The sequence below is a fragment of the Lynx canadensis genome, chromosome C1 (assembly GCF_007474595.2).
Source record: "Lynx canadensis isolate LIC74 chromosome C1, mLynCan4.pri.v2, whole genome shotgun sequence".
Classification (NCBI taxonomy): Eukaryota; Metazoa; Chordata; class Mammalia; order Carnivora; family Felidae; genus Lynx; species Lynx canadensis.
Window position 1 is genome coordinate 6,799,409 of NC_044310.1, and position 21,368 is coordinate 6,820,776.

Consider the following 21,368-nt stretch of genomic DNA (forward strand, 5'->3'; position numbering starts at 1 on the left):
GTTCGAACCCACGAACCTCGAGATCATGACCTGAGCCAAAGTTGGACGCTTAACCGACTGAGCCACCCAGGCGCCCCTTAAGATTAAAAAAAAAAAAAAAATCTCTACACTCAACTTGGGGCTCGAACTTACGACCCCAAGATCAGGAGTCAGTACGTTTACCGACTGAACCAGCCAGGCCCCCCTCCCCTTTTTCTAAAGGGCAATTCGTGGTCAGGCCCTGAACAATAATCAGCTGCCGTGGCCTTTCTGACAGACTTCTCTTCTGTCCTGCCGGAGGGGATCTCCCCAGGAGGGGAGGATGAGAAGAACAGACACAGGAAAGGCCACGGAAGAGGGGGCGGGTGCGGGTGGTTCGTGGCTGAGCTTCCGGCCTGTGAAACGGTGTCCGCCTTGCCCCCCACCCCCCGCGTGGCGCTGGCCGTCTTCCTCCACACCGCCTCCTCCTTCTTGCTGCCCCTGGAAACCGAGGGGTGGGGGAGCCCCCCAGCTGTGGTGCTGCAGGAGGAGGGTCCTCACACAAGGAGGCAACATCGCGGACGTGCGCCTTTGGCCACCAGGTCGCCACGGCGCTGTCAGGGGAGCCAACCCTGCCGCTCGCACCCCAACCTGCCTTGACGCGTTTCTGCCGTGACCCGCACAACTTCTCTTCCTGAGAAGGGGAACAAGCTCCTGGGAAGAAGCTCAAATCCTCTGACTTCTTGGGATGGGGGGCTCCTTTGCTTGGGAAGCCCTACGAATCCTTCCCCTGTCTTCTCGGGAACATTCTGTTCTCGCCTCAGTCCTAGGACCACGAAATATCACTGCCGGCAGAATTTTCCTAGCAACCACAGAATCCAAGATGACATCATACCCTGCACGGCAGCTGAGCTGGTCACCTAGCAGACGCCGGCTCTTCCCCGGGCGATGGGGAGGGGCAGGTGGGGGCTGAGAGAGGGGAGGAGAGAGCTGCCTGGGCTGCGGCAAGGAGGGGCCGCCACTTGCTTCTTTCCTTGCCTGCCTCGCGGGCTTTCTCACGGGGACCTTAAGCCTCTGGACTGAGCCGCAGGCACAAAAATAGCCCTGGCCACCCCGGGAGGGGACGGTGAGTCTGCGGAGGGAACGACCACGGGCTCCCGACCCCGCAGGCCGCCTGGTGTGCGCACCTGGGCCAGGCTCCGAGTTGGGGAAGGAAGTGAGCTCCTCAAGGTCACACAGGGACCCCGGTGACTATTTAGCATGACACCTGAAGGCGGAAGAGGATCTGCCAGAGTCCCGCTGGTGCCACAGTGCCAGCTGGTCGCCCGTCCCTGGCTGGGGTGGGGAAATCAGCAGCTTGCATTTTTAGAGCCTCCCACTCTGCTGCGGGAGCTGGGTGTGCGGAGGGCCCGCGGAGCGGCCGCCCAGCCCGTGCCCTGTTCTGTTCCCAAAGGGCCGGCTGTCTTCCGGGCCTCGCCAAGCGGGGCAGGCCCTTCCAGAGCGTCGTCCGACCTCTCCTCATCAGTGGCTGGCCTGCACTACGAGGGCCTGGCCAGGAAGCACACAGGCCTCCGGGCAGGGATGCTGCTCCCCTCCCTCCTCTTCTCCGGGAATCTGGGCCAGCCAGCTACCAGGGAGGGCGCGCCGCTCGCTTAGCTGGCAGAGGGAGCTCTTAGAGCTTCAGAGCCAGGAAGGGCCTCAGGTGGGCCCCTGCCGTCCTTCCTCCTTTGAGGTTCAGTATGTGGCAGCTCCCTTGGGTGCAACCGTCGCCGGCAATCACGAGGCTCAGAACGGGAAGGCCCATCCTGCCGCCTCCAGGCTGTCCGCTAGGTTTCCTATGCCATTTTACAGATGAGGCTGTGTCCACCCCATTGTTACCTCTGCTGACGCTGTCTGGACTCGGGCCCGAGCTTTTGTGCACCCCTTTCTGCTGGATGCAGGTGAGCACAGGAGGGGAGAAGCTGGCGAGCCTCCTGCTCACACTCTCGGACACACTGAAAGATACAGATGGCCAAAACCAGGGGTGTCTGGGCGGCTCAGTCGGTTAAGCGTCCGACTCTTGATTTCGGCCCGGGTCACTGTCACGATCTCACGGTTCATGGGATCGAGCCCCACACTGGGCTCTGTGCTGACAGGGTGGAGCCTGCTTGGGACTCTCTCTCTCTCTCTCTCTCCCCCCCCCCCTCCCCGGCTCACACTCTCTCTCTCTCTCAAAATAAATAAATAAACATTAAAAAAAAAAAAAAAAAAAGATGGCCAAAACCAGATGAAAGCATCATGGGAAAAGAGAACCACACCAGTATCTCTTATGAATATAGATATTCATTATACCTGTGTTATGCAAAAACACTCAACAGAGTACTAGCAAACCATACAGCAATATATAAAAAGGATTATATACTCTGAACAAGTGAGATTTATCCCAAGATATGCAAGAGTGTTCTAACCCCTGAAAATCAACTCATGTATTACAGCCTACCAATACAAAAACAGGGACGAAAACCATACAATGGTCTGAATAGCACAGAAAAACACACCTGACAAAATTCAACACCCCTTCATGGGAAGACCCTCCCTCAACACATCTGGTATAGAAGGGAGCTTTCTCCTGTGTGGCTCAGTCGGTTGAGTGGCCGACTTCGGCTCGGGTCATGATCTCGGGGTCCGTGAGTTCGAGCCCCACGTTGGGCTCTGGGCTGACGGCTCAGAGCCTGGAGCCTGTTTCGGATTCTGTGTCGGAAACAGGCTCCAGGCTCCGAGCCGTCAGCCCAGAGCCCGACGCGGGGCTCGAACTCACGGACCGCGAGATAGTGACCTGGCTGAAGTCGGACGCTTAACCGACTGCGCCACCCAGGCGCCCCGAGAAGGGAGCTTTCTCAATCTGATAAAGGGCATTTATTAAAATCCCACAGCTGTGATCACCCTTAATGGTGAAAAACTGGAAGCTCCCCCCCATTTCAAGGATGTTTGCTCCTGTGGCTTTTTTTTTTTTAATTTTTTTTTAATGTTTATTTACTTTTGAGAGAGAGGGAGAGAGAGAGAGAGATGCAGAGTGTGAGCGGGGCAGGGGCAGAGAGAGAGGGAGACATAGAATCCGAAGCAGGCTCCAGGCTGTTAGCACAGAGCCCGATGCGGGGCTCAAACTCACGAACCGCGAGATCATGACCAGAGCTGAAGTCGGACGCTTAACCAACTGAGCCACCCAGGCGCCCCAAATTCCTATCACTTCTATTCAGTGTTGAGTTGAAGGTTCTATCCAGGGCAACTAGGCAAGGAAACAAAAGATATCCAAATTGGAAAGGAAGAAGTAAAACCATATTTGTAGATGACATGGTTCTTGTATATAGAAAATCCTAAGGAATTCACTGAAAACTATTAGGACTAATAAATAGTTTGAAGTTGCAGGATACAAAATCAATATATAAACACTGTTTGTATTTCTTCTTTTTTATTTTAATGTTAATTTTTTGAGAGAGAGAGAGACAGAGAGCGAGTGGGGGAGGAGCAGAGAGCGAGGGGGACACAGAATTCAAAGCAGGCTCCAGGCTCTGAGCTGTCAGCACAGACCCTGACGCAGGACTTGAACTCACAAACTATGAGATCATGACCTGAGTCAAGTCGGACGCCTAACCGACTAAGCCACCCAGGCGCCCCTCATTGTTTGTATTTCTATACACTAGCAATGAAGAATCTGAAGATGAAATTAAGAAAATTTCATTTATGGGGTACCTGGGTCACTCAGTTGGTTAAGCATCCGACTTCGGCTCAGGTCATGATCTCATGGTTGGTAAGTTCGAGCCCCATGTCGGGCTCTGTGTGGACAGCTCAGAGCCTGGAGCCTGTTTCAAATTCTGTGTCTCCTCTCTACCCTCCCTTGCTCATGTTCTATCTCTTTCTCTCTCTCAAAAATAAATAAACATTAAAAAAATTTTTTTTTAATTTTTTTTTAACGTTTATTTATTTTTGAGATAGAGAGAGACAGAGCATGAATGGGGGAGGGTCAGAGAAAGGGAGACACAGAATCCGAAACAGGCTCCAGGCTCTGAGCTGTCCGCACAGAGCCCGACGCAGGGCTCGAACTCACGGACCACGAGATCATGACCTGAGCCGAAGTCGGCCGCCCAACCGACCGAGCCACCCAGGCGCCCCTAAAAATTTTTTTAAAAAAGAAAATTTCATTTACAATAGCATCAAAAATAATAAAATACTTAGGAATAAATTGGACAAATGGACTGTAGAACTTGTACTGAGAAAAGTACAAAACATCATTGTTGACAACATCCTGGAAAGGCAGTCAACACAACTCCTATCAAAATCCCAGCTGGCCTTTTTTGCAGAAATTGACAAGCTGCTCCTAAAATTCACATGGAAAATGCAGAGGATCCAGAACGGCCAAAATTGTCTTGAGAAAGAAGAACAAAGTTGGACTCACGCTTTGGGATTGTATCATTTACTCCAAGGCCACAATAGACAAGACAGGGTGGTACTGGTGTTAAGGGTAGACAGACTGATCAATAGAACCGACCTGAAAGTTCAAAAATAAATCCCCCCACTTAGGGTCAGTTAGGTTTCGACAAGGGTGTCAAGACAACTCAGTTGGAGAGAAGGGAACTGGATGTTCATATGCCAGGGATGAACTTGGACCCTTACCCTGCACCATGTACAGAAATTAACCCAAAATGGACCAACGACCTAAATATAACTGCCAAAATTATAAAATTATAAGACTATAAAACTCTTAGAAGAAAACACCGGAGTAAATCTTCATGGCCTTGGGTTAGGAACTGATTTCTGAGATAGGACAACCAAAGCACACCCAAAGAAAAGAAAAGATAGATAAATTGGGCTTTATTGAACTTAAAAATGTTTATGTTTCAAAGGATGCTACCAAAAAAGTGAACTGCTGGGGCGCCTGGCTGGCTCAGTTGGGAGAGCATGTGACCCTTGATTTTCAAGTCGTGAGTTCAAGCCCCGTGTTTGGTGTAGAGATTACTTAAAAAAAAAGAAAAGAAAAGAAAAGAAAAACTTAAAGAGAGAGAGAGAGAGAGAGAGAGAGAGAAGCTTTAAAGAAAATGACAATGAGAAGATTTACATTAAAAAAAAAAGTGGAGGGGGCGCCTGGGTGGCTCAGTCGGTTAAGCGTCCGACTTCGGCTCAGGTCATGATCTCACGGTTCATGGGTTCGAGCCCCACGAAGGGCTCTGCGCTGACAGCTCAAAGCCTGGAGCCTGCTTCAGATTCTGTGTCTCCCTCTCTCTCTGCCCCTCCCTGGCTCACACTCTGTCTCTCTCTCTCTCTCAAAAATAAACATTAAAAAAAAAAAATTAAAAAAAAAAAAGTGGAGGGGCATCTGGGTGGCTCAGTCAGTTAAGTGTCCAGCTCTTGGTTTCAATTCAGGTCATGATCTCATGGGTGGGATCGAGCCCCACATTGGGCTCTGCGCTGACAGCAGGGAGCCTGCTTGGAATTCTCTCTCTCTCTCTGCCCCTCCCTCCACTCCCGCCCACACGCATGCATGTGTGCACTCTGTCTCACTCTCTCAAAATACATAAATAAACATTTAAAAAAAAAAAAGTGGAAAGGCAACCAACTGAATGGGACAGTATATTTGCGAGTCACATATCTGGTAAGGGACCGGTACCTGGAATATATAAATAAACACAATTCGATAATAATTAAAAGTCCACTCAATTTTTAAAATGGGCAAAGATCTCGAGTAGAGATTTAGAGATTTTTCCCAAAGAAGATAGAAGAATGGTCAACAACCACGTCAAAAGATGCTCAATTCAACATCATTAGTCACCATGGAAACGCAAATCAAAGATACAATGAGACACCACTTCACAGCCACTAGGAGGGCCAGAATCAAAAAGTGACCATAGGAGTTAGCAAGGAGGTGGAGACATTGGAACCCTCACAGCTGGCGGAACGTCAAACGGGCTCTCCGGCCCACTCCACCCTCAGCCGCCCCCCTTAGCAAGGGCCCGGCCATCCTCTGGTCGCTCAAAAATCCTGCAAGGGATCCTCCCGATCCCCCCACTCCCATCCCATGCAAGCGCGCGCACACACACACACACACACACACACACACATACACATTCCATGTCCGGCACACCAGCAAATCTGATTGTCTCTACTTTTATTATCCTTTAGTTTGTTTTTTTTTAATTTAATTTTATTTCTTTAACGTTTATTCATTTTTGACAGACAGAGAGAGACAGAGAATGAACGGGGAAGGGGCAGACAAAGGGAGACACAGAATCCAAAGCAGGCTCCAGGCTCCGAGCTGTCGGCGCAGGGCCCGACGCGGGGCTCGAACTCACGAACTGCGAGATCATGACCTGAGCCGAAGTCGGAGGCTCAACTGACTGAGCCCCCCAGGCGCCCCGGTTTTTGCTTTTTTTTAAAGGAACCTCTACACCCGACGTGGGGCTCAAACTCACAACCCCAAGATGAAGAGTCACAGTCTGGGGGCACCTGGGTGGCTTAGTTGGTTGAGCATCATCTGACTTCAGCTCAGGTCACGATCTCATGGTTTGTGAGTTCAAGCCCCGCACCAGGCTCTGTACTGGCAGTGAGGAGCCTGCTTGGGATTCTCTCTCTCTCTCCCCTTCTCTCTGCCCCTCCTCCTGCTCTCTCTCTCTCTCTCTTAAAAATGAATAAACATTTATTTAAAAAAAGAAAAAAAGAGTCACACGCTCTTCCAACCAAGCCAGCGAGGTGCCTCATGTCGGCTCTACTTTTAAACTACATCCTGGCTACGTCACCGTTTCCCCAACCACCACCCAGTCCAGGCTACCACTGCCCATCAAGCCTCCTGGGCCCGTTTTCCTGGATCTCGGCACTCTGGCCCCCAAATTGCCCATTGTCACACAGCAGCGAGGAGGAAGTTCTTAAAAACGTAAGTCAGACCCTGCCACTCCTTTGCTCAAAACTCTCCAAAGGCTTCTTATTGCAAGATTTCTCATCATACTCAAAAGTAAACTCCAAATTCCACACGGCCTGCAAGAGCCAACACGTCTGGCCTCTGGCTGTCTCTTCACCTCCTTTTATACACACACATCTCCTCACTCCACTCCAGCCCTGTGGGCCTTCTGGGCTGTCCTTCAGGAACGGGTAACTTGTACCTCAGGACCTTTGCACTTGCTGCTGTTTCCTTTGCCTCAGTGCTCTTCCCCAAGTTCATGTCACACACCGCTCTTGCACTTCATGCCAGTGTCTGGGCAAAATCGTCTCCCCAGACCCTTCCTGACCACAGCTTCTAAAACAGTGCCCTGTGAGGGGTGCCTGGGTGGCTCAGTCAGCTGAGTGTCCGACTTTGGCTCGGGTCGTGATCTCACGGCTCGTGAGTTCGAGCCCCGCGTCGGGCTCTGTGCTGACAGCCCAGAGCCTGGAGCCTGCTTCCAATTCTGTGTCTCCCTCTCTCTCTGCCCCTAACCCACTCGCATTCTGTCTCTGTCTCCCTCAAAAATAAATAAACATTAAAAAATAAAAAATAAAATAGTGCCCTGTGTCAGTCCCTCAGGGTGGCGCAGCCTGCTTCAGGACCCTCAGCACCAACCACAGCGTTATATATTCATGTGATCTTTGATTCCCCAGTGGGAGGCACATTCCATGTAATCAGGGACTTTATCTTGTTCACTCACAGATGCACAGCACCTGGGAGAGCTCGTGGGACAGGATGAATCCTTATTGTACAGATGAGGAGAGAACCCCTATAGCAACTCAGGGAATCAGAAGCACAGGGATGACCCAGACCTAGACCCTGAAGTCCATGCTTCCTCACCAGGACACACTGCCATTGCCTCTCTGGGGAAAGGAATAACTGACTCGCTCTAGTCACCCAGAGCACTGTGACTGTCCAGGCTTCCCGGCAGAGACAGGCTTCCGTCCATCAGAATGGAACCAAGACCCGGGATTAAAAAACACCACCAAAAGAACTCTGGCACAGTGGGACAGGATTCAACATGGAACCAAAAACGCCAACTCGGGAGGAGGCCCGAGCCCAGACCCGTGCCTCCCGCCCCCCCATTGCCCCACCCTGGCCTACAGCTTGGCCCTGATGTCTCCCCGGTCCCATGGCTCACCTGCTAAGGAAAGCAGGGCCAAGGCGCTGGTGAGAACACAGCTCCCTGAACCAGGGCAGGGCACCCAACCCACGTCCAATGCCAGCTTTGCCCCTTTAACAGAGTCTAGTCAAGTGACTGGGCAGAGAAAAATGACAACTATGCAGGAGCTTAGAAAAGGGAAGCTGGCCCCTCGCTGGGGGCGGGAGACAGACAATGGGCTCACTAGTCTGTTTGCAAACTCAGGATGAATTCGCACCAGCAGAGTCAAAAGCCCAGAACAGGCTCCACACCAGCACCAGCACCGGCCTCAGCCATGTGCCGGCTCACTGAAGGCATCTGCACCTTGCCATCAAGACAGGGGACAGGAGGCAGGGGGCAGGGTGTATGGAGAAAGCCCCAGGGGCACACAGACAACCCCCAGTGGCTGGAGAATCATTCTTGCTAATTGAGGCTCTCACATCGAGTCTCTCGAAAGGTCTTTTCAGCAATACCTAAGCACCTCCGCCTGCTTCCTGAATTGCCGGCACACACTCCCATCAGCCGTGTGTTTCCAGCCTGGTGGGTGATAACAGGTGACAAAGAACAGGAAACAGGCGGCCACGGCCCTGAGGTGCAGAGTGGATGTGGACTGTTCCACAAACACGCCTGGGGTTCTCCTGCTCGTGCCCCTCACTCTTTTCCAGGGAAGGGGGAGCTCAGTCTTGGAAAGGCACAGACCCTGGGGCTCAAGCTTTGGGACGGACGAGGACTGCTCTGGAAACCACCCGCCCTCTCCAGGAGGGACCTTGCCCAGAGAGACAGGCACTGGGGAAGGAAGGGACGGGCCTCGGCCGCTGCGATGCGCTGACCGTGTAGTCCCTGCCTGGATTCCGCCAGAGCACCCGGCTGCAGGGGGCCAGAGCTCTCCTAGCTCTGGATCCTGCAAAGTCCACCTCAGAACCAGTACTCAAAGGTGGACGGGGAGGAAAAACCGCTCTTAGGGCAGACCCGGCCTAGAAACCGGCACATGGCGTGAAAAGCCTCGCCCAGCTCCCAAAGGCGGCCGGCCCTGGGCCCTACAGTGCAGGCACAGCCCTGCACAGACGTCACCGGATAAAACGGGGGACTCCCAGAAGCAGCATCAGTCCCTGGCAGGGGCATCCGCATCGCCCAACTCAGAGCCATGAGCTCTCGCAAGCCCAGCCTCCCCCTGTCATGGGGCGGGGCTCCCCTGCACCCCTCTCTGGGCAGAGCTTCCTAGGACTACTCGGGTTCAGATGTTCTGGGGTCAGGGAGCTCCTGACCTCCTGAGGGGCCCAAACACCTTCCTAATAAGACTGAACAACTAGGGACTGAAAAACTCAGAAACGCAACCCTGAAACCCCGGAGGCTCCCGACTGCCGTGGCTCCCGGAAGCGAGAGACAGCGCAGGAAACTCACTTGGGCTGAGGGCTTCACGACAGTCCGGGGAGTCCGACCTGCCAAGCCCCGGCCACACGGCTGACGGGCTAGAGAGGAAACACGAGCGCACGCTCCGGAGTGTCGGGGCAACTCCCACCTCCCCTGTCTGCCTCTGGGGTTGGGGCCGGGGTACTTCCTCCTTAGGGTGTGAGCCTGCCATCAGCACTAACTACCTGCTAACTAGCTAGCTAACTAATTAGCTAACTAGCTGCTACCGAGCTACCCGAAACTGCAGCGGCTCAGCTACCAGCTGCGAGCCAGGCAGCAAAGTTCCTGGGGAAACAGGTCCCAGAGCCTCCTCCAAGAGGGAGCGTTTCCACACGATGAGGCTCCCACACCACCTCCTCTCCTCCCAGACAAACCCGCTGGGTGGCAGGCGCTGTTTTTAGCAGCGGCAGCCTAGGAACCCCGGGGGTTCTATACATCTCAGCTCTGATGCCTCAAGTTCCCAGGGGATGGCTTTTACCTAGAGGCAGCATGATACTGGTTGCCATGGGGACAGCGGCCACAGATCCACTAAGGTCTCAGCAGCCAAAGCAGGCTCCGGGCTTGGTGGCACCTACTGGGCTCCCGGCTGACAACCACGGCACCAGGCATCCAGGCTGCCAGAAAGTGAGCACACGGCACCAGACGTGGGACTGGCTCCTAGCAGAGGCGCTGGGCCTCCCACCCAGCCAGGGAGGGCCTCTCGGGGCTTGGGCTCCCTCAGTGGACCCCAGCAGCCTGGGACCTGGGCCTGGGTCTGACCCTGCCCACCTGGGCAACGTATCTGCACATCTACCTTGGTTTTCTCATCTGCGAATTGTGATAAACTGCACCCATCCCACCCATCTGACCGGCCAGGATAATGTCTGCGTCAGATAGCATCATCAACAGCATCTTGTGGGGTCACTACTTGGAGTTCTAGCTCCCTCAAACCCACCTCTGCCCCTCCCGCCCTTCCACACCCCCCGCTGAGCCCAACACACACACACACACACACACACACACACACACACACACACACACACACGCCCTACCTCTGGGGCTGTTTTCCAGGTGAGGTACTTGTTGGTCAAATTCTTTGGTCTCCCAGAATGTAAGCTCTCCCGGACCGGAGAGCTTGGCTATGCGCAGAAGGGACAAAATCTGGGAGGAGTGGGTGCGAGGGGTCAGGACCGACCAGGTCTTCGTCCAAAGCCCTGGTATATTCTCAAATCCTAGCGGGCATCGCAATCACCTTGGGGGCTTATTTCAAAGGCAGACTCCCAGGCTCCCTGGCAGGCATTCTGATTCAGGAGGGCTTGGGTGGGGCCCAGGAGCCTGCATTTTTAATAAGCACCCTCGGCGCTCCAGGTGTGGTGGTCCCGGCCGGCACTCCAAGAACTCATTGCTACAGACTGTCCCTGGAGCCCCACCCAACCCCAAGCTGACATCCCTGCTCCGCCAGCATCTGAAAGAGACCTCTGCGCCCCCACTTCCGTTTCCTCACGGAGCCCAGGCCTGCGGCAGTCTAGCTTCCAGCCAGGGCTCCACAGAAACTGTTCAGGGGAAAGTCGCACTGACTTCTCAATTATAAGCCCCAGGGACCCTGACAGTGACCCTGCTGACAGCCCCCTCCTTTCAGAGCTGGCCGGTATCCCCCTCCCGCTGTCCTCAGTGCTGTGCTCACCGGGCTCCCTCCTCCCCTCACTCTGCCTGCCCTCCCTGCGCAACCTCCCCTGATCCCACGCCTCACCCTGGTCCACTCTCAGTCCTGTACCTGATCTCACTTTGCACCTGAGCTCAGACCTGGCTCCCACCCTTCCGGGACCCCCACCCCCCAGGCACCTCCTACTCAGAGCTCTCCCAGCAGCTGTGTGTCCCGAACTTGGCCCTGGGGCTCAAACCCCACCCCCACCTGTTCAGCCTGCCTGCAGGTTCTCGGTCCTCAATGTTCCGCCTCTGAAAAACATCTGCATCTCACAGGTGGGTGTCACTGTGACCTTCCAGCCATCTCCCTGCCTTACCCTTTGTCCTGTGACGTCTCCCCAGGGCTCACCGTAAGTGGCTCACCAGTCTCTTAGGGGGACACGAAGTCACCCAATATTCACGCTGGGCAGGCTCCAGAGGCTTCCTCCAATTTCCACGCCCTACACACATTCCCACACATCCATCAGGGCCCAGGCAAATAGCACCTTTTCTCTGTGGCTTTCTGGGTGGGTTTCCCTTCCCTCGGGATTAGTCATACTTATTTATTTTTGAGAGAGACAGAGAGAGAGAGAGACAGCGTACGCGTGCACAAGTGGGGAAGGGGCAGGGAGAGAGAGGGAGACAGAGGGAGACAGAGGATCCAAAATGGGCTCTGCATGAACCGTGAGATCATGACCTGAGCTCGAGTCGGACGCTCAACCAACTGAGCCACCCAGGAGCCCCCCTGTCCTGGTTCTAAACAATAGAACCCATTAGGCTGGTGAAAGAAGGGTCAAAGCAGCCCTTCACAGGCCAGGACTAGAACGCTGAATGGAGCAGCTGGTCCTGCACTTCAGCACATTCCTTACCCTTTCTTGGGATGCTTTTTTCTTTTTTCTGCGACACGGATTATCACATGCAAAATCCTTCTGATTGATTTTTCAGTTTGATTCTATGCATATGGGATCTTCTTTGTTCAATTTCATTATTACCAGGTTACAGACAATTCTCATGTAAGTGTTGATTAAAGTTAAAAAAAAAAAAAAAAAAAAAGAATTAGCTTCCCATCCCATAGGCTGGAATTCTCCCGGGGCCTGACTATAATTTCAGTCCACACCTTGTTATCACCGAGAGCCTCTGGGAGAAGCCTTGGAGCCCCACGTGGGAAAGGAAAGAACACAGAACCCCCCGCAGACAGTCCACACTCTTGCAGGAGTCGCCTCCCAGAGGCTCGGTCTACATAAGGATCCAGCAAACCCCAGCTCTGTGCCAGAAGCTGGACCAGGGGCTGAACGTGTGACTGGGAACATAGCGCAGATCCCGGTCCCAAAGGGCTCCTGCCAATTTGACAGCAGCTACACAGCAGGAAAGGTCACAGGGAGCTCCGGAGGGAGAAGAGGGGCTCAGACGGACCCTGGAAGGAGTCAGAGAGGGCTGTATGGAGGAAGCGAAAGAGCAGAAGCCGGAGGCGGTGGGAGAGGACTCCAGGAAGAAGGCTGGCTGTAGAATGGGGCCGATCGTGCCGGCACCTTGCCGGGGCGTGGAGAGTGCCAAGTAGGGGAATGAGCGGAGGGAGGGCACTCGCTTGGCCCACCGTGAGGCCCTTGTGAGGGGTGGGCCCTCCCCTGGGGCCACTGGCTCCCTGCTGGTCTGCCTGTGACCACAACTATTTTAACAAGGTTCCCAGTGCAACCCTTAGACCAAATGACCTATTTTAGGCTCTCTGGCAGTGTGCCCTGAGCAGCAGCCTTGGCTTCCAAGGGGGAAAGTCAGAAGAGCCCTGGGACAGCCCAGCTGGCTGCAGGCTAGGAACCTTCCCTGGAAAGTCTCTTGGAGAAACAGTGCCATCAGACGGAGGCTGGAACGGGCCTGAGCAGTGACTGTGCCAGCCCTGTAGCTCCCAGGGCCCACAAGAGGGGCAGTGGCAGACCAGGGGATGTCCTGGCAGGCCCCTGGGAGGAGAAGGGACAAAAGCTTCCTTAACAAAGTGGGCCATTTCCAGACCAGTGCCCCGGGACTCCCGGATGAGAGCCTGTCCAAGGCACCACGTGAGGATGAGAGTTCTTACAGTCAGCTTATCACAAGCAGGCTTTGCAAAGTGCCAGTGGGGGCCTGGGATTGGCGCTCGCTGGGTGCCCCATCCCCTAGGCAGCGCCGAGGCAGGAAGAGACCAGGAGCTCTCAGAGAACCTGCACATTCATAGGCACCTTCGGGCGAAGGGCCCAGAATAAAGAGGCAGCAGAAAAGTCCAATGCTCCCCCCACACCCCGCACCTTCCTGAAATATGTTGATTGCCTAAATCACACCCATTCCTCAGATAAGACGCAGTCCTGCTGAAGAATGCACATGGCCTTAAAGCCACTCCTAGAATTTATCTTAAAGTCACTGATGAAGATGAAGATTTACAGGCAAGGATGGACGTTTGACACCTGCCACGCCCACACTGGTGGCTCCCTAAGGCCTTGAGCAGCTTACTAAACCTCCCCAGGCCGGTTTCTCCTCTCGAAAGGGAAAGCACCTGCCTTGCAGGACTGTGGCGGGGATTCACCGGGATAACCCCTTGTGTGCTTCTTGACGCGGAAGCTGGCATACAGGAAGGGCTCAATAAATGTTTGCTGCTATTGTAATTAATAGCAAAAATGAGAAACAGATGTCCCACGGGGAAGGTCTGGGCAGTGAATTCTGGGCCACCACGTGGCTGCTTATTATGCAATCGCTAAAATCTTTTCTTGCAAATTGTTGGAAAATACTTTAAAATTACCATAAGTTGGGGTGCCTTGGTGGCCCAGGTCAAGATCTCACGGTCTGTGGGTTTAAGCCCCACGTCAGGCTCTGCGCTGACATCCCAGAGCCTGCTTGGGATTCTCTCTCTCCCTCGCTCTGTGCCCCTCCCCCACTTGCACAAACGCGCGAATGCACTCTCACTCTCTTTCAAAATAAATAAACTTTAAAAAATTACCGTAAGTAAAACATGGATGTTAAAATGGATATTAAGATGTTTATATATACCATTCAGTCCCCAATTTGTGATTGTGAATACAAGTACATTTTAATTTTTTTTAATGTTTATTTATTTGAGAGAGAGAGAGAGAGAGAGAGAGAGAGAGAGAGACGGAGTGGGGGCAGGGCAGAGATAGAAGGAGAGAGAGAATCCCAAGCAGGCTCCCTGTAGTCAGCACAGAGCCCGATGCAGGGCTTGAACTTATGAACCATGAGATCATGACCTGAGCCGAAATCAAGAGTCGAATGCTTAACTGACTGAGCCACCCAGGCAACCCAACAAACATAGTTTTAAAAGGTTGATGGGGAACTGAGCAGAAGGTGACAGTGATCACAGCTTGCGGTAGGATTCAATTGTTCAGGTTTCTCTGCTGCTCCTGCCTTTCCCCAGTTTTCCTCAATGACTATGCATCATTCCATAACCAGGAAAAGGGATCGGTACGTGTTATGGAGACAGTAGCACCGGTGATAAGAAGGGAATGAGCTCAGCATTCTGCCCAGCCCGCTCTTCGCTCTTCGGAAGCTACAGCTCTCAACCCCCACACCTACAGCTGGGCTTCCTCAGCAAGGTGACCTTTCCCGAGGGGTATTGATCTCTGGCTCAAAGTCAGTCCTGCCTGGCTGTAGGGTCTGCTCGGTCACCCTCGGGGAGCAGGAGACAACACTCAGATTGGCTCCACGTTCTTGCCTTTCTGGGGGATGGTGGGCTCTCCGACCCAAAGAGAGCCTGGCCCATTCATTTGTCCAAGTGTGCACTGGGCCTCGGTTGGGGGGGGGGGGGGGACGCAGCCCCAGAAATACAAGGTGGGAAGCCATAGTCCCAAGCTCAAGGGTCTCGGGATTGCTCAAGAGACGACCAGGAGACCGTGGGAGTAGCTCAGCCAGGGTGCATGTGCAGGATGGGAATGACAAGAGGGCCTGGCCCGGCTGGCAACAGGCAGAGGAAGGCTGGGGGTCAGCGCTGGGCTCCTGGAAGCCTGGAGGCAAATGCGGAGGCGCCAAGGCCAGCCTGAGACAGAAGCTGAAAGCCATTGGCTCTGGCTGTTTCCGGTGCGTGAGGTCAAGTGTCAGGGAGTCCCACTCATCATGCTAGCGGGCTGGACGTCATCCACAAGGCAGCATTTTAAGTCGGGACAAGACCTGCTGAGCCAGGGGTGGGAAGTGCACTGGAGGGACAAGGTGAGGAGTCAAGATGCCAGGAACTGTTTGCAGCGATCAAGACAAAAATGAATATGTGCTCTGAACAAAACGAGGGTTCAAACCAAGACGGAGAAGACAGAGCAGATTTGAGGAGCCTTAAGGCAAGAGAATCACAAGGACTTGATAATTTGCTAGATACTTGGGTCTTCGAAGAGGAATCCCCAGGGCCATGGAGTTTTGGTGATACATCCATCACGACCTAGAATACAGGTAGAAGAATAGATTCGGTGGGTCGAGTGTGAATCTGGATCTGAGCGTGGGTTGTCTGTGGCCAGACGGTCAGTAGGGAGTTGCACGTAAAGTTCTGGGGGGTCAGGAGAGGGTCTGGGCTGAGGGTGTGTGTTTGGAGGGCGTTGACCAGAGCATGTGAGACCCCCAGGGGGAGGTGTGACAGAGAGGAGGGCAGAATGTCGAGGGCACCAGGGTGGTGTGAGAAAAGGAGCGCTCAGGGGCGGTGAGCAGAGGGGGCAGAAGTAGGGCCTGGGGGGACAGAGAGACAGAAGGACAGACAGGTGTATCACAGAGGACGGGGGAAGGGAAGGAGGGCTTCCAGGAGGAGGCTGTCGTGAGTGGTCTCAGACCAGCAGAGGCCAGCCAGGCCCACACAGCACGGTCTCTGGCACCAGCGAGGGCCCGGCACATCCTGCACACATGTTCACCAGGGGAAGACCAGGGAGGCGGGAGGCCCGGGCGTGGGGCTAGGGATGCCCAGCCCACTCTTGTCTCTGGGGCCAGGGAGGGCAAGCAGTGCCCCCAGTACCAGACCCCTCCAGCCCCAGAGGGGAAGCGTGTGCGAGTCTAACGACAGTAGACCGATGCAGAGCTCTGTCCCTTTGGTCCGAGGCCCCCAGAGGGGAGCTGAAGGAGACTTTGCTCTCTGCGGAGGAGAGCGCTGGGCATTTGCTGAGACACAGCGCCACCTCGTGGCAGGAGGGGCTCACACCAGATTTCTGTCCGACTGTCTCCCCCACCACCCTGACTGCTCCCAGGCCTTTGAGGGGTCTTTTATGCTGGGATCCCAGGCACTGGAAGCAGTGATCCAGGGCTTTTACCACTTGGACAGCACCTGGGCCCCTGACAGCGGCATCCCTGCGGCACCAGCTGAGGTTGGCCCTGCCAACAGACGAGGTGGGCAGGCTAGAATTTTAGCCAAGACCCGTTTGGCCCCACGGTGTGGGCAGACATGCAGGGTTCTGCTCTCAGGGTTGTGCCCCCACAGCGGGAGAGACTGTGCCGAGAACTGTTTTGTTGCATTTGTGTGCGGGGTCCTTAAGGGCACAAAATACATGATGCTCTTCCGGCACTGCTGCCCGCCCTCCTCTTACACAGGCCACGGGAATCCTCAGGACTTTCTGCAGCGTGTGTTTTCCTGTTTGGTTCAGCTCGGAGGTAACCGCGGGGACCCGGGGCAGTATGCGGGGAACCCCAACAGCAGAGAGCCACCCCAGCCACCAGCATCCCCAGAGACCCTCCTCTGGGTCCCGTTGCAGCTTCAGCAGCCTGTTCCCTGGGAGATGTATCTGAGGCCTGCCTGGCTGTCCCGTGGACACCCCTCACCGAGGAGGGCCCAGATTCTGGGGTCACCCTCACAGGCCACAGTTCGCTCCTGATGGCCCAGATGCTTTAGGGCATGTGAGGTCACCATGGGCTTAACTCCACAGAGTTCATTTTTATTCTCAACTGCTGGCTTAGCTAGGCAAGATGGAGGGTTCTCTTAATGCTTTTTAGAAACTTCCCCGTTTTGGGGCGCCTGGGTGGCTCAGTCGGTGAAGCGTCCGACTTCGGCTCAGGTCATGATCTCACAGTTCATGAGTTCGAGCCCCATGTTGGGCTCTGTGCTGACAGCTTACAGCCTGGAGCCTGCTTCGAATTCTCTGTCTCCCCCTCTCTCTGCTCCTCCCCCGCTCATGCTCTGTCTCTCTCTCCTTCAAAAATAAAAATAAAAACATTTAAAAAAAAAAAAAAAAAAACTTCCCCATTTTACAGAAGAAACGTATGTGCAACGTTAAAAAATTAGTCTTACGAAAATGTGTGACTTGGAAAGTTAAAGTCCTTTATATAGACAGTTCTACCCACATCAAAATTCTCTATTAACAGCCTGGTATATGTTCTTTCAGCTTTTTTTCCTACACACGTACACGTGTGAGTGTATGTGTGTCGGGGGGTTGTTTTCTACATTGACATACAGTTCTATAACTTATTATGATTTTTTCCATTAACAGCATTTTACTAGAGGCATTCTTATCACCAGCCCAAATTCTGGTTGATTCAGTGACCTAAAACTGGGGTAGGAGAAAATGTGACGTCCTAGGAACCCAGAAGCCTGAGGGTTTCAGGGAGATATGGTTCAAGAGCCTGGGGGGGAAGGGGGAACCGTGCTAGAAACCCAGATCGGCTGTGGATAACAAAGGATGTCTCTCTTCTGGCCTAGTCGGAAGAACGTGTGACTCTCGACCCCAGTGTCATGAGTTCGAGCCCCATGACGGGTGTAGAGATTACAGATTACTTAAATTATATATATATATATATATATATATATATATATATATATATATATATATTTGTATATTTATATGATAAAAGAAAAGAAAAAAAAGAAAGGATCCCTCCCAGAAGCCAAGCCCCGAAGGGCAGACCCCGCCCCTAACCGTCGGTATACAGCAGGCTGTGGCACGAATGTGGCCCAGGCAGGTTGTGCTCAGCGAGTGGCTGTCCCAATTTGCTGCCCGAGCTACTGGGACGCCCTGTACGTTTCTGCTGAGTTGGGTGCACAGGCCAGGTGACACCCGGCGTCAGAGCTGGAGAACTGGGCCCTGCGCCAGAGCTGAGGCCTATGATATCCAGGAGAGCAGGGACTGCTTCGAGACAGGCGGCCTTGCGTGCTACACCTGCTCTCCTCCTCGGCCCCACGGGTCAGCACACGCCCCTCGTCGCCCTGCTGCCGGGAGCCAGCTCACATCTGACACCCCACAGGCCACACAATTTTATGGCAAACATTTCCAACTAAGCGAAAAACTAAAAGGAAAGGACGAGATGGAAGTGCTGGTCAGGATGCCGTGGGCTACGGGGTCGGGCAAGCCTTTCAGATGACAGAGCCCACAAGCACTCGGCAGCCCCCTGCCGCTCCAGGACGGGCAGTGACAAGTTTGCATCCTGAGCCCTGTGGCGACTGGCTGTAAGACCAGGGCGACCACTTATGGGCTTCCGAACCCATTTCCTTGCCCGTTAAGTGCAAGTAATACAACCAGTAGCTGCCCACGATAAAATGAAACTATGTGTATCCAGCATTCACCATGTGCCTGCCGGACAATAAATACTTAAATGTTTCCCACTCCCATTATTACGATCGGGTGAGGGCACCCAGAAAAGAAAGAGCTCCCTCAGGCAGATGGACACCTCGGGCACTCAGAGCCATCGGGGCCTCCCGCCTGGGTGCAGCCAGGAACACACCAGCTCCCCGCATAACCGGTGCCTAGGGCAGGTCCTAGCAGGTGAGGCTGGTTTCACGCTCTCCCTGGACAGGGTGCTGGGTGGGCAGGGGTCAAGCCAAAGGCTGAGGAAATGCAAAAACCAGAGGCCCCGGACATCTCCATTTCTTGCCTCCCCCGGGGCCTAGAAGGGGCTCCCACCATTACCCGACTGGGTCCTCGGCTCCCACCCCGGGAAAGAGATGGGCCCAGGCCTGGACCTCAGCTCTGGGGACGGGAGGCAGCCGCCCTCCCTTGTCTGCCCCAGGAGCTAAGTTTTCTCCAGAAAACCCAACTAGGCGCCTCTGGGAAGGGCATGGCGGGGCGCCCTGGCCGGGACTCACCCTGGTCGATGGAGTGCTGGGGCAGCTGGCTGAGCTGGCTGTTGACCACCCCCGCGTAGGTGCGCAGAAACTCCTCCTCGCTGGCCGTCAGCTGCAAGGGTGAGACAGCCACTGTGAGGGGCAGCGCACGCCGGCTCCCAGAAGGTACCTGCTCCTGTAATCCCTGGGCCCCTGTTCCTGACTCTTGACCCTTCAGTTCCAGAGCGAGCACCCTCTGACCCCACCCCAAACTTGGTCCATGGGCCCACAGGCCTTGCCATTCGGATCAGATCTGAGACTGGGTTCCAGCGCAGCACGGGGCCAGGAGGAAGCCCAGGCCCTGCCCGGGGAGCCCATCCCTTTCTTTCTGAACAGTGCTGCCCTCTCAGTGCCCGTCCTGCCCAGCGCCCCTTGGACACCTCCCAGGGAGACGGGAGGGCGGGAAGGTCAGGGCCTTTAGGGCTCACACCCGCCTGGCCCAGGCTCAGCACGGGGATGGGAAGACTGTCCCAGCGGTACCCCTGGAGCTGGACAGGAAGGGCTCTCCGTGGCATGAATCAGCCACAGAGCCAAACCACAAGCCCAGCATCCCCCTCCGCAGACCACAGCTGCCACAGGACACGGTTATAGGCCCTCTGCTCTGCCCACGGCAGCACCCTCCCTGCAGGACCCGTTGCTTGGCACCCCAAAGGCACTCACATTTGATCCCATCTTCCTCAGCATGAGCAGCACTCGGACCTTCTGCTGAATGTACACGTCCTCCGGACTCTTCCCGGGAGCCCCCTCGCGGTTCATTCCCTGGCCAGCCCTGGGGACTCCTGCGGAGCGAGGAGAGGCACTGAAGCGGGCTTCGGGACGAGACCCACCAGACACAGACTGGGTGCTGGGCAGGAGTGGTCAGGCAGCCCACAGTGCTGCAGGGTCTCGCTTCTGAGAGCCCAGAGCAGGTGGCGAGTTGCCTGTTCCTCCCTCACCCCCACCGGCCCCAGGCAGCCACACTGAGCAGCTAGATCCCGGAGCAGGCGCTGGCGGCCAGCACCCTCTGCGAGGAGCTGTCAGGCCCAGGGAGTCTAAGCTGACCCAGACTTCTGGCCAGCTCGACCTTCCAGCCGCCCCCCCCCCCCCGCCCCAGCAAGAGCCCTGCTATCAGCCACAGGGGATGTGCTGAATGGAGCCCTAAGTGTCCCAGGTTTTCCAAGCATGCAACTTCCAGAAGGAGCAAAAGTGACACGACCAGAAGCAGCCAGCTGGCGCCTCTGGCTGGAGAAACCATGAGATCAGTACTGAGCCCCAAGGCCTGGGCAGCCCCCTCAGCAGAAGCCCCTGACGAATTCAAGAGGCCAGCTCCTGGGCCGGGCTCCAAGGAGTCCCTCGATGGGGACAGGCAGGCCCGGGCTGTGGGGCACAGACGCCCACCTGAGCTCACTGCCGTCACGCGCGCACGCCCACCCCACCTGTCAGAGGGCAGCTCCTGAGGGCAGCAGCTGCGTCTGGGTACAGCAGGGACCCAACCTGCAGAGAGGTCCCAGGAGAGCCGTCCCAGGGTCTCCTCACTCTAGGAGGAGCCGGCAGAGAGGAAGCCGGGCGTGGAGGGGTTTGGGTTACAGGCTTGTAACTCCTGGATGAGTCAGAAATAACGCAGCAGCTGGTGGGGGTGGAGCCTCAGCAGCCCCGCTGCCAAGGAGCTGCTCTCGGGGGACCCAGGGAGCCTGGCTCGCGAGCCAAGGACACTCCTCACGCCGCCCATCCTCGGGGGCCAGCAAGCCCTGGACCAGCAGGCTCTCCCAGGCAGTCCTGCTCTCCGGGCAAAGGGCAGACTCAGAAATGTGCCAGAGTCCTGGGCAGCAGCCTCCCTGGAGGTCCCTGCCAAGTGTCCAGTCCCCATAAGCTACCAGGGGCTCTGGTCCTAAAAGTCCACACAACAGGCCCAAAAGCTGGCAGGCTGGGGCTAAAGGAGCGGCTGTATACTTGAGGTAGCAGGTCTCCTTCTGGGGCCTTCCTCTCCCCACTGAAGCCCCAGACAACCCGCTGTACTGTCTACCCACCTGCCGCCCCCTCTGGGCTCAGAAAAGAGCCCAGTGAGCGCTGGTAACCAGGAAAGAGGGGTAAGCCATGTCAAGTGGGTCTCTGATGGGAGCCCGGGTCTGGGACATCACTGCTTTTCACACTGACCCCTTTTCACTTCCTCCCACTGCACTACCCCAGAGTGATCATGAGGCCTGCTTCTCCTCATGCCTCCCCTCACACTCTGCCTTCCTGAC

The 21,368-nt window shown here is 55.1% G+C and overlaps 1 protein-coding gene across 3 annotated transcripts in view; it reads right to left on the reverse strand.

Annotated features, from left to right (window-relative positions):
* The window catches only part of CTNNBIP1 (catenin beta interacting protein 1), a 52,782-nt gene that overhangs the window by 3,317 nt on the left and 28,097 nt on the right, over nucleotides 1–21,368 (reverse strand). For 2 of the 3 annotated variants that reach the window (XM_030325547.1, XM_030325546.2), the window contains exons 3-5: nucleotides 19,807–19,925; nucleotides 19,129–19,219; nucleotides 14,345–15,516 (exon numbers count right to left, since the gene is read on the reverse strand). In XM_030325547.1, coding sequence (XP_030181407.1) covers nucleotides 15,449–15,516; nucleotides 19,129–19,219; nucleotides 19,807–19,902 — 255 coding nt within the window. In that variant the 5' untranslated portion in view covers nucleotides 19,903–19,925 and the 3' untranslated portion in view covers nucleotides 14,345–15,448. Of the gene's footprint in view, nucleotides 1–14,344; nucleotides 15,517–19,128; nucleotides 19,220–19,806; nucleotides 19,926–21,368 lie in introns of those variants that run through there. The other variant, XM_030325548.2, reaches the window with a different exon arrangement.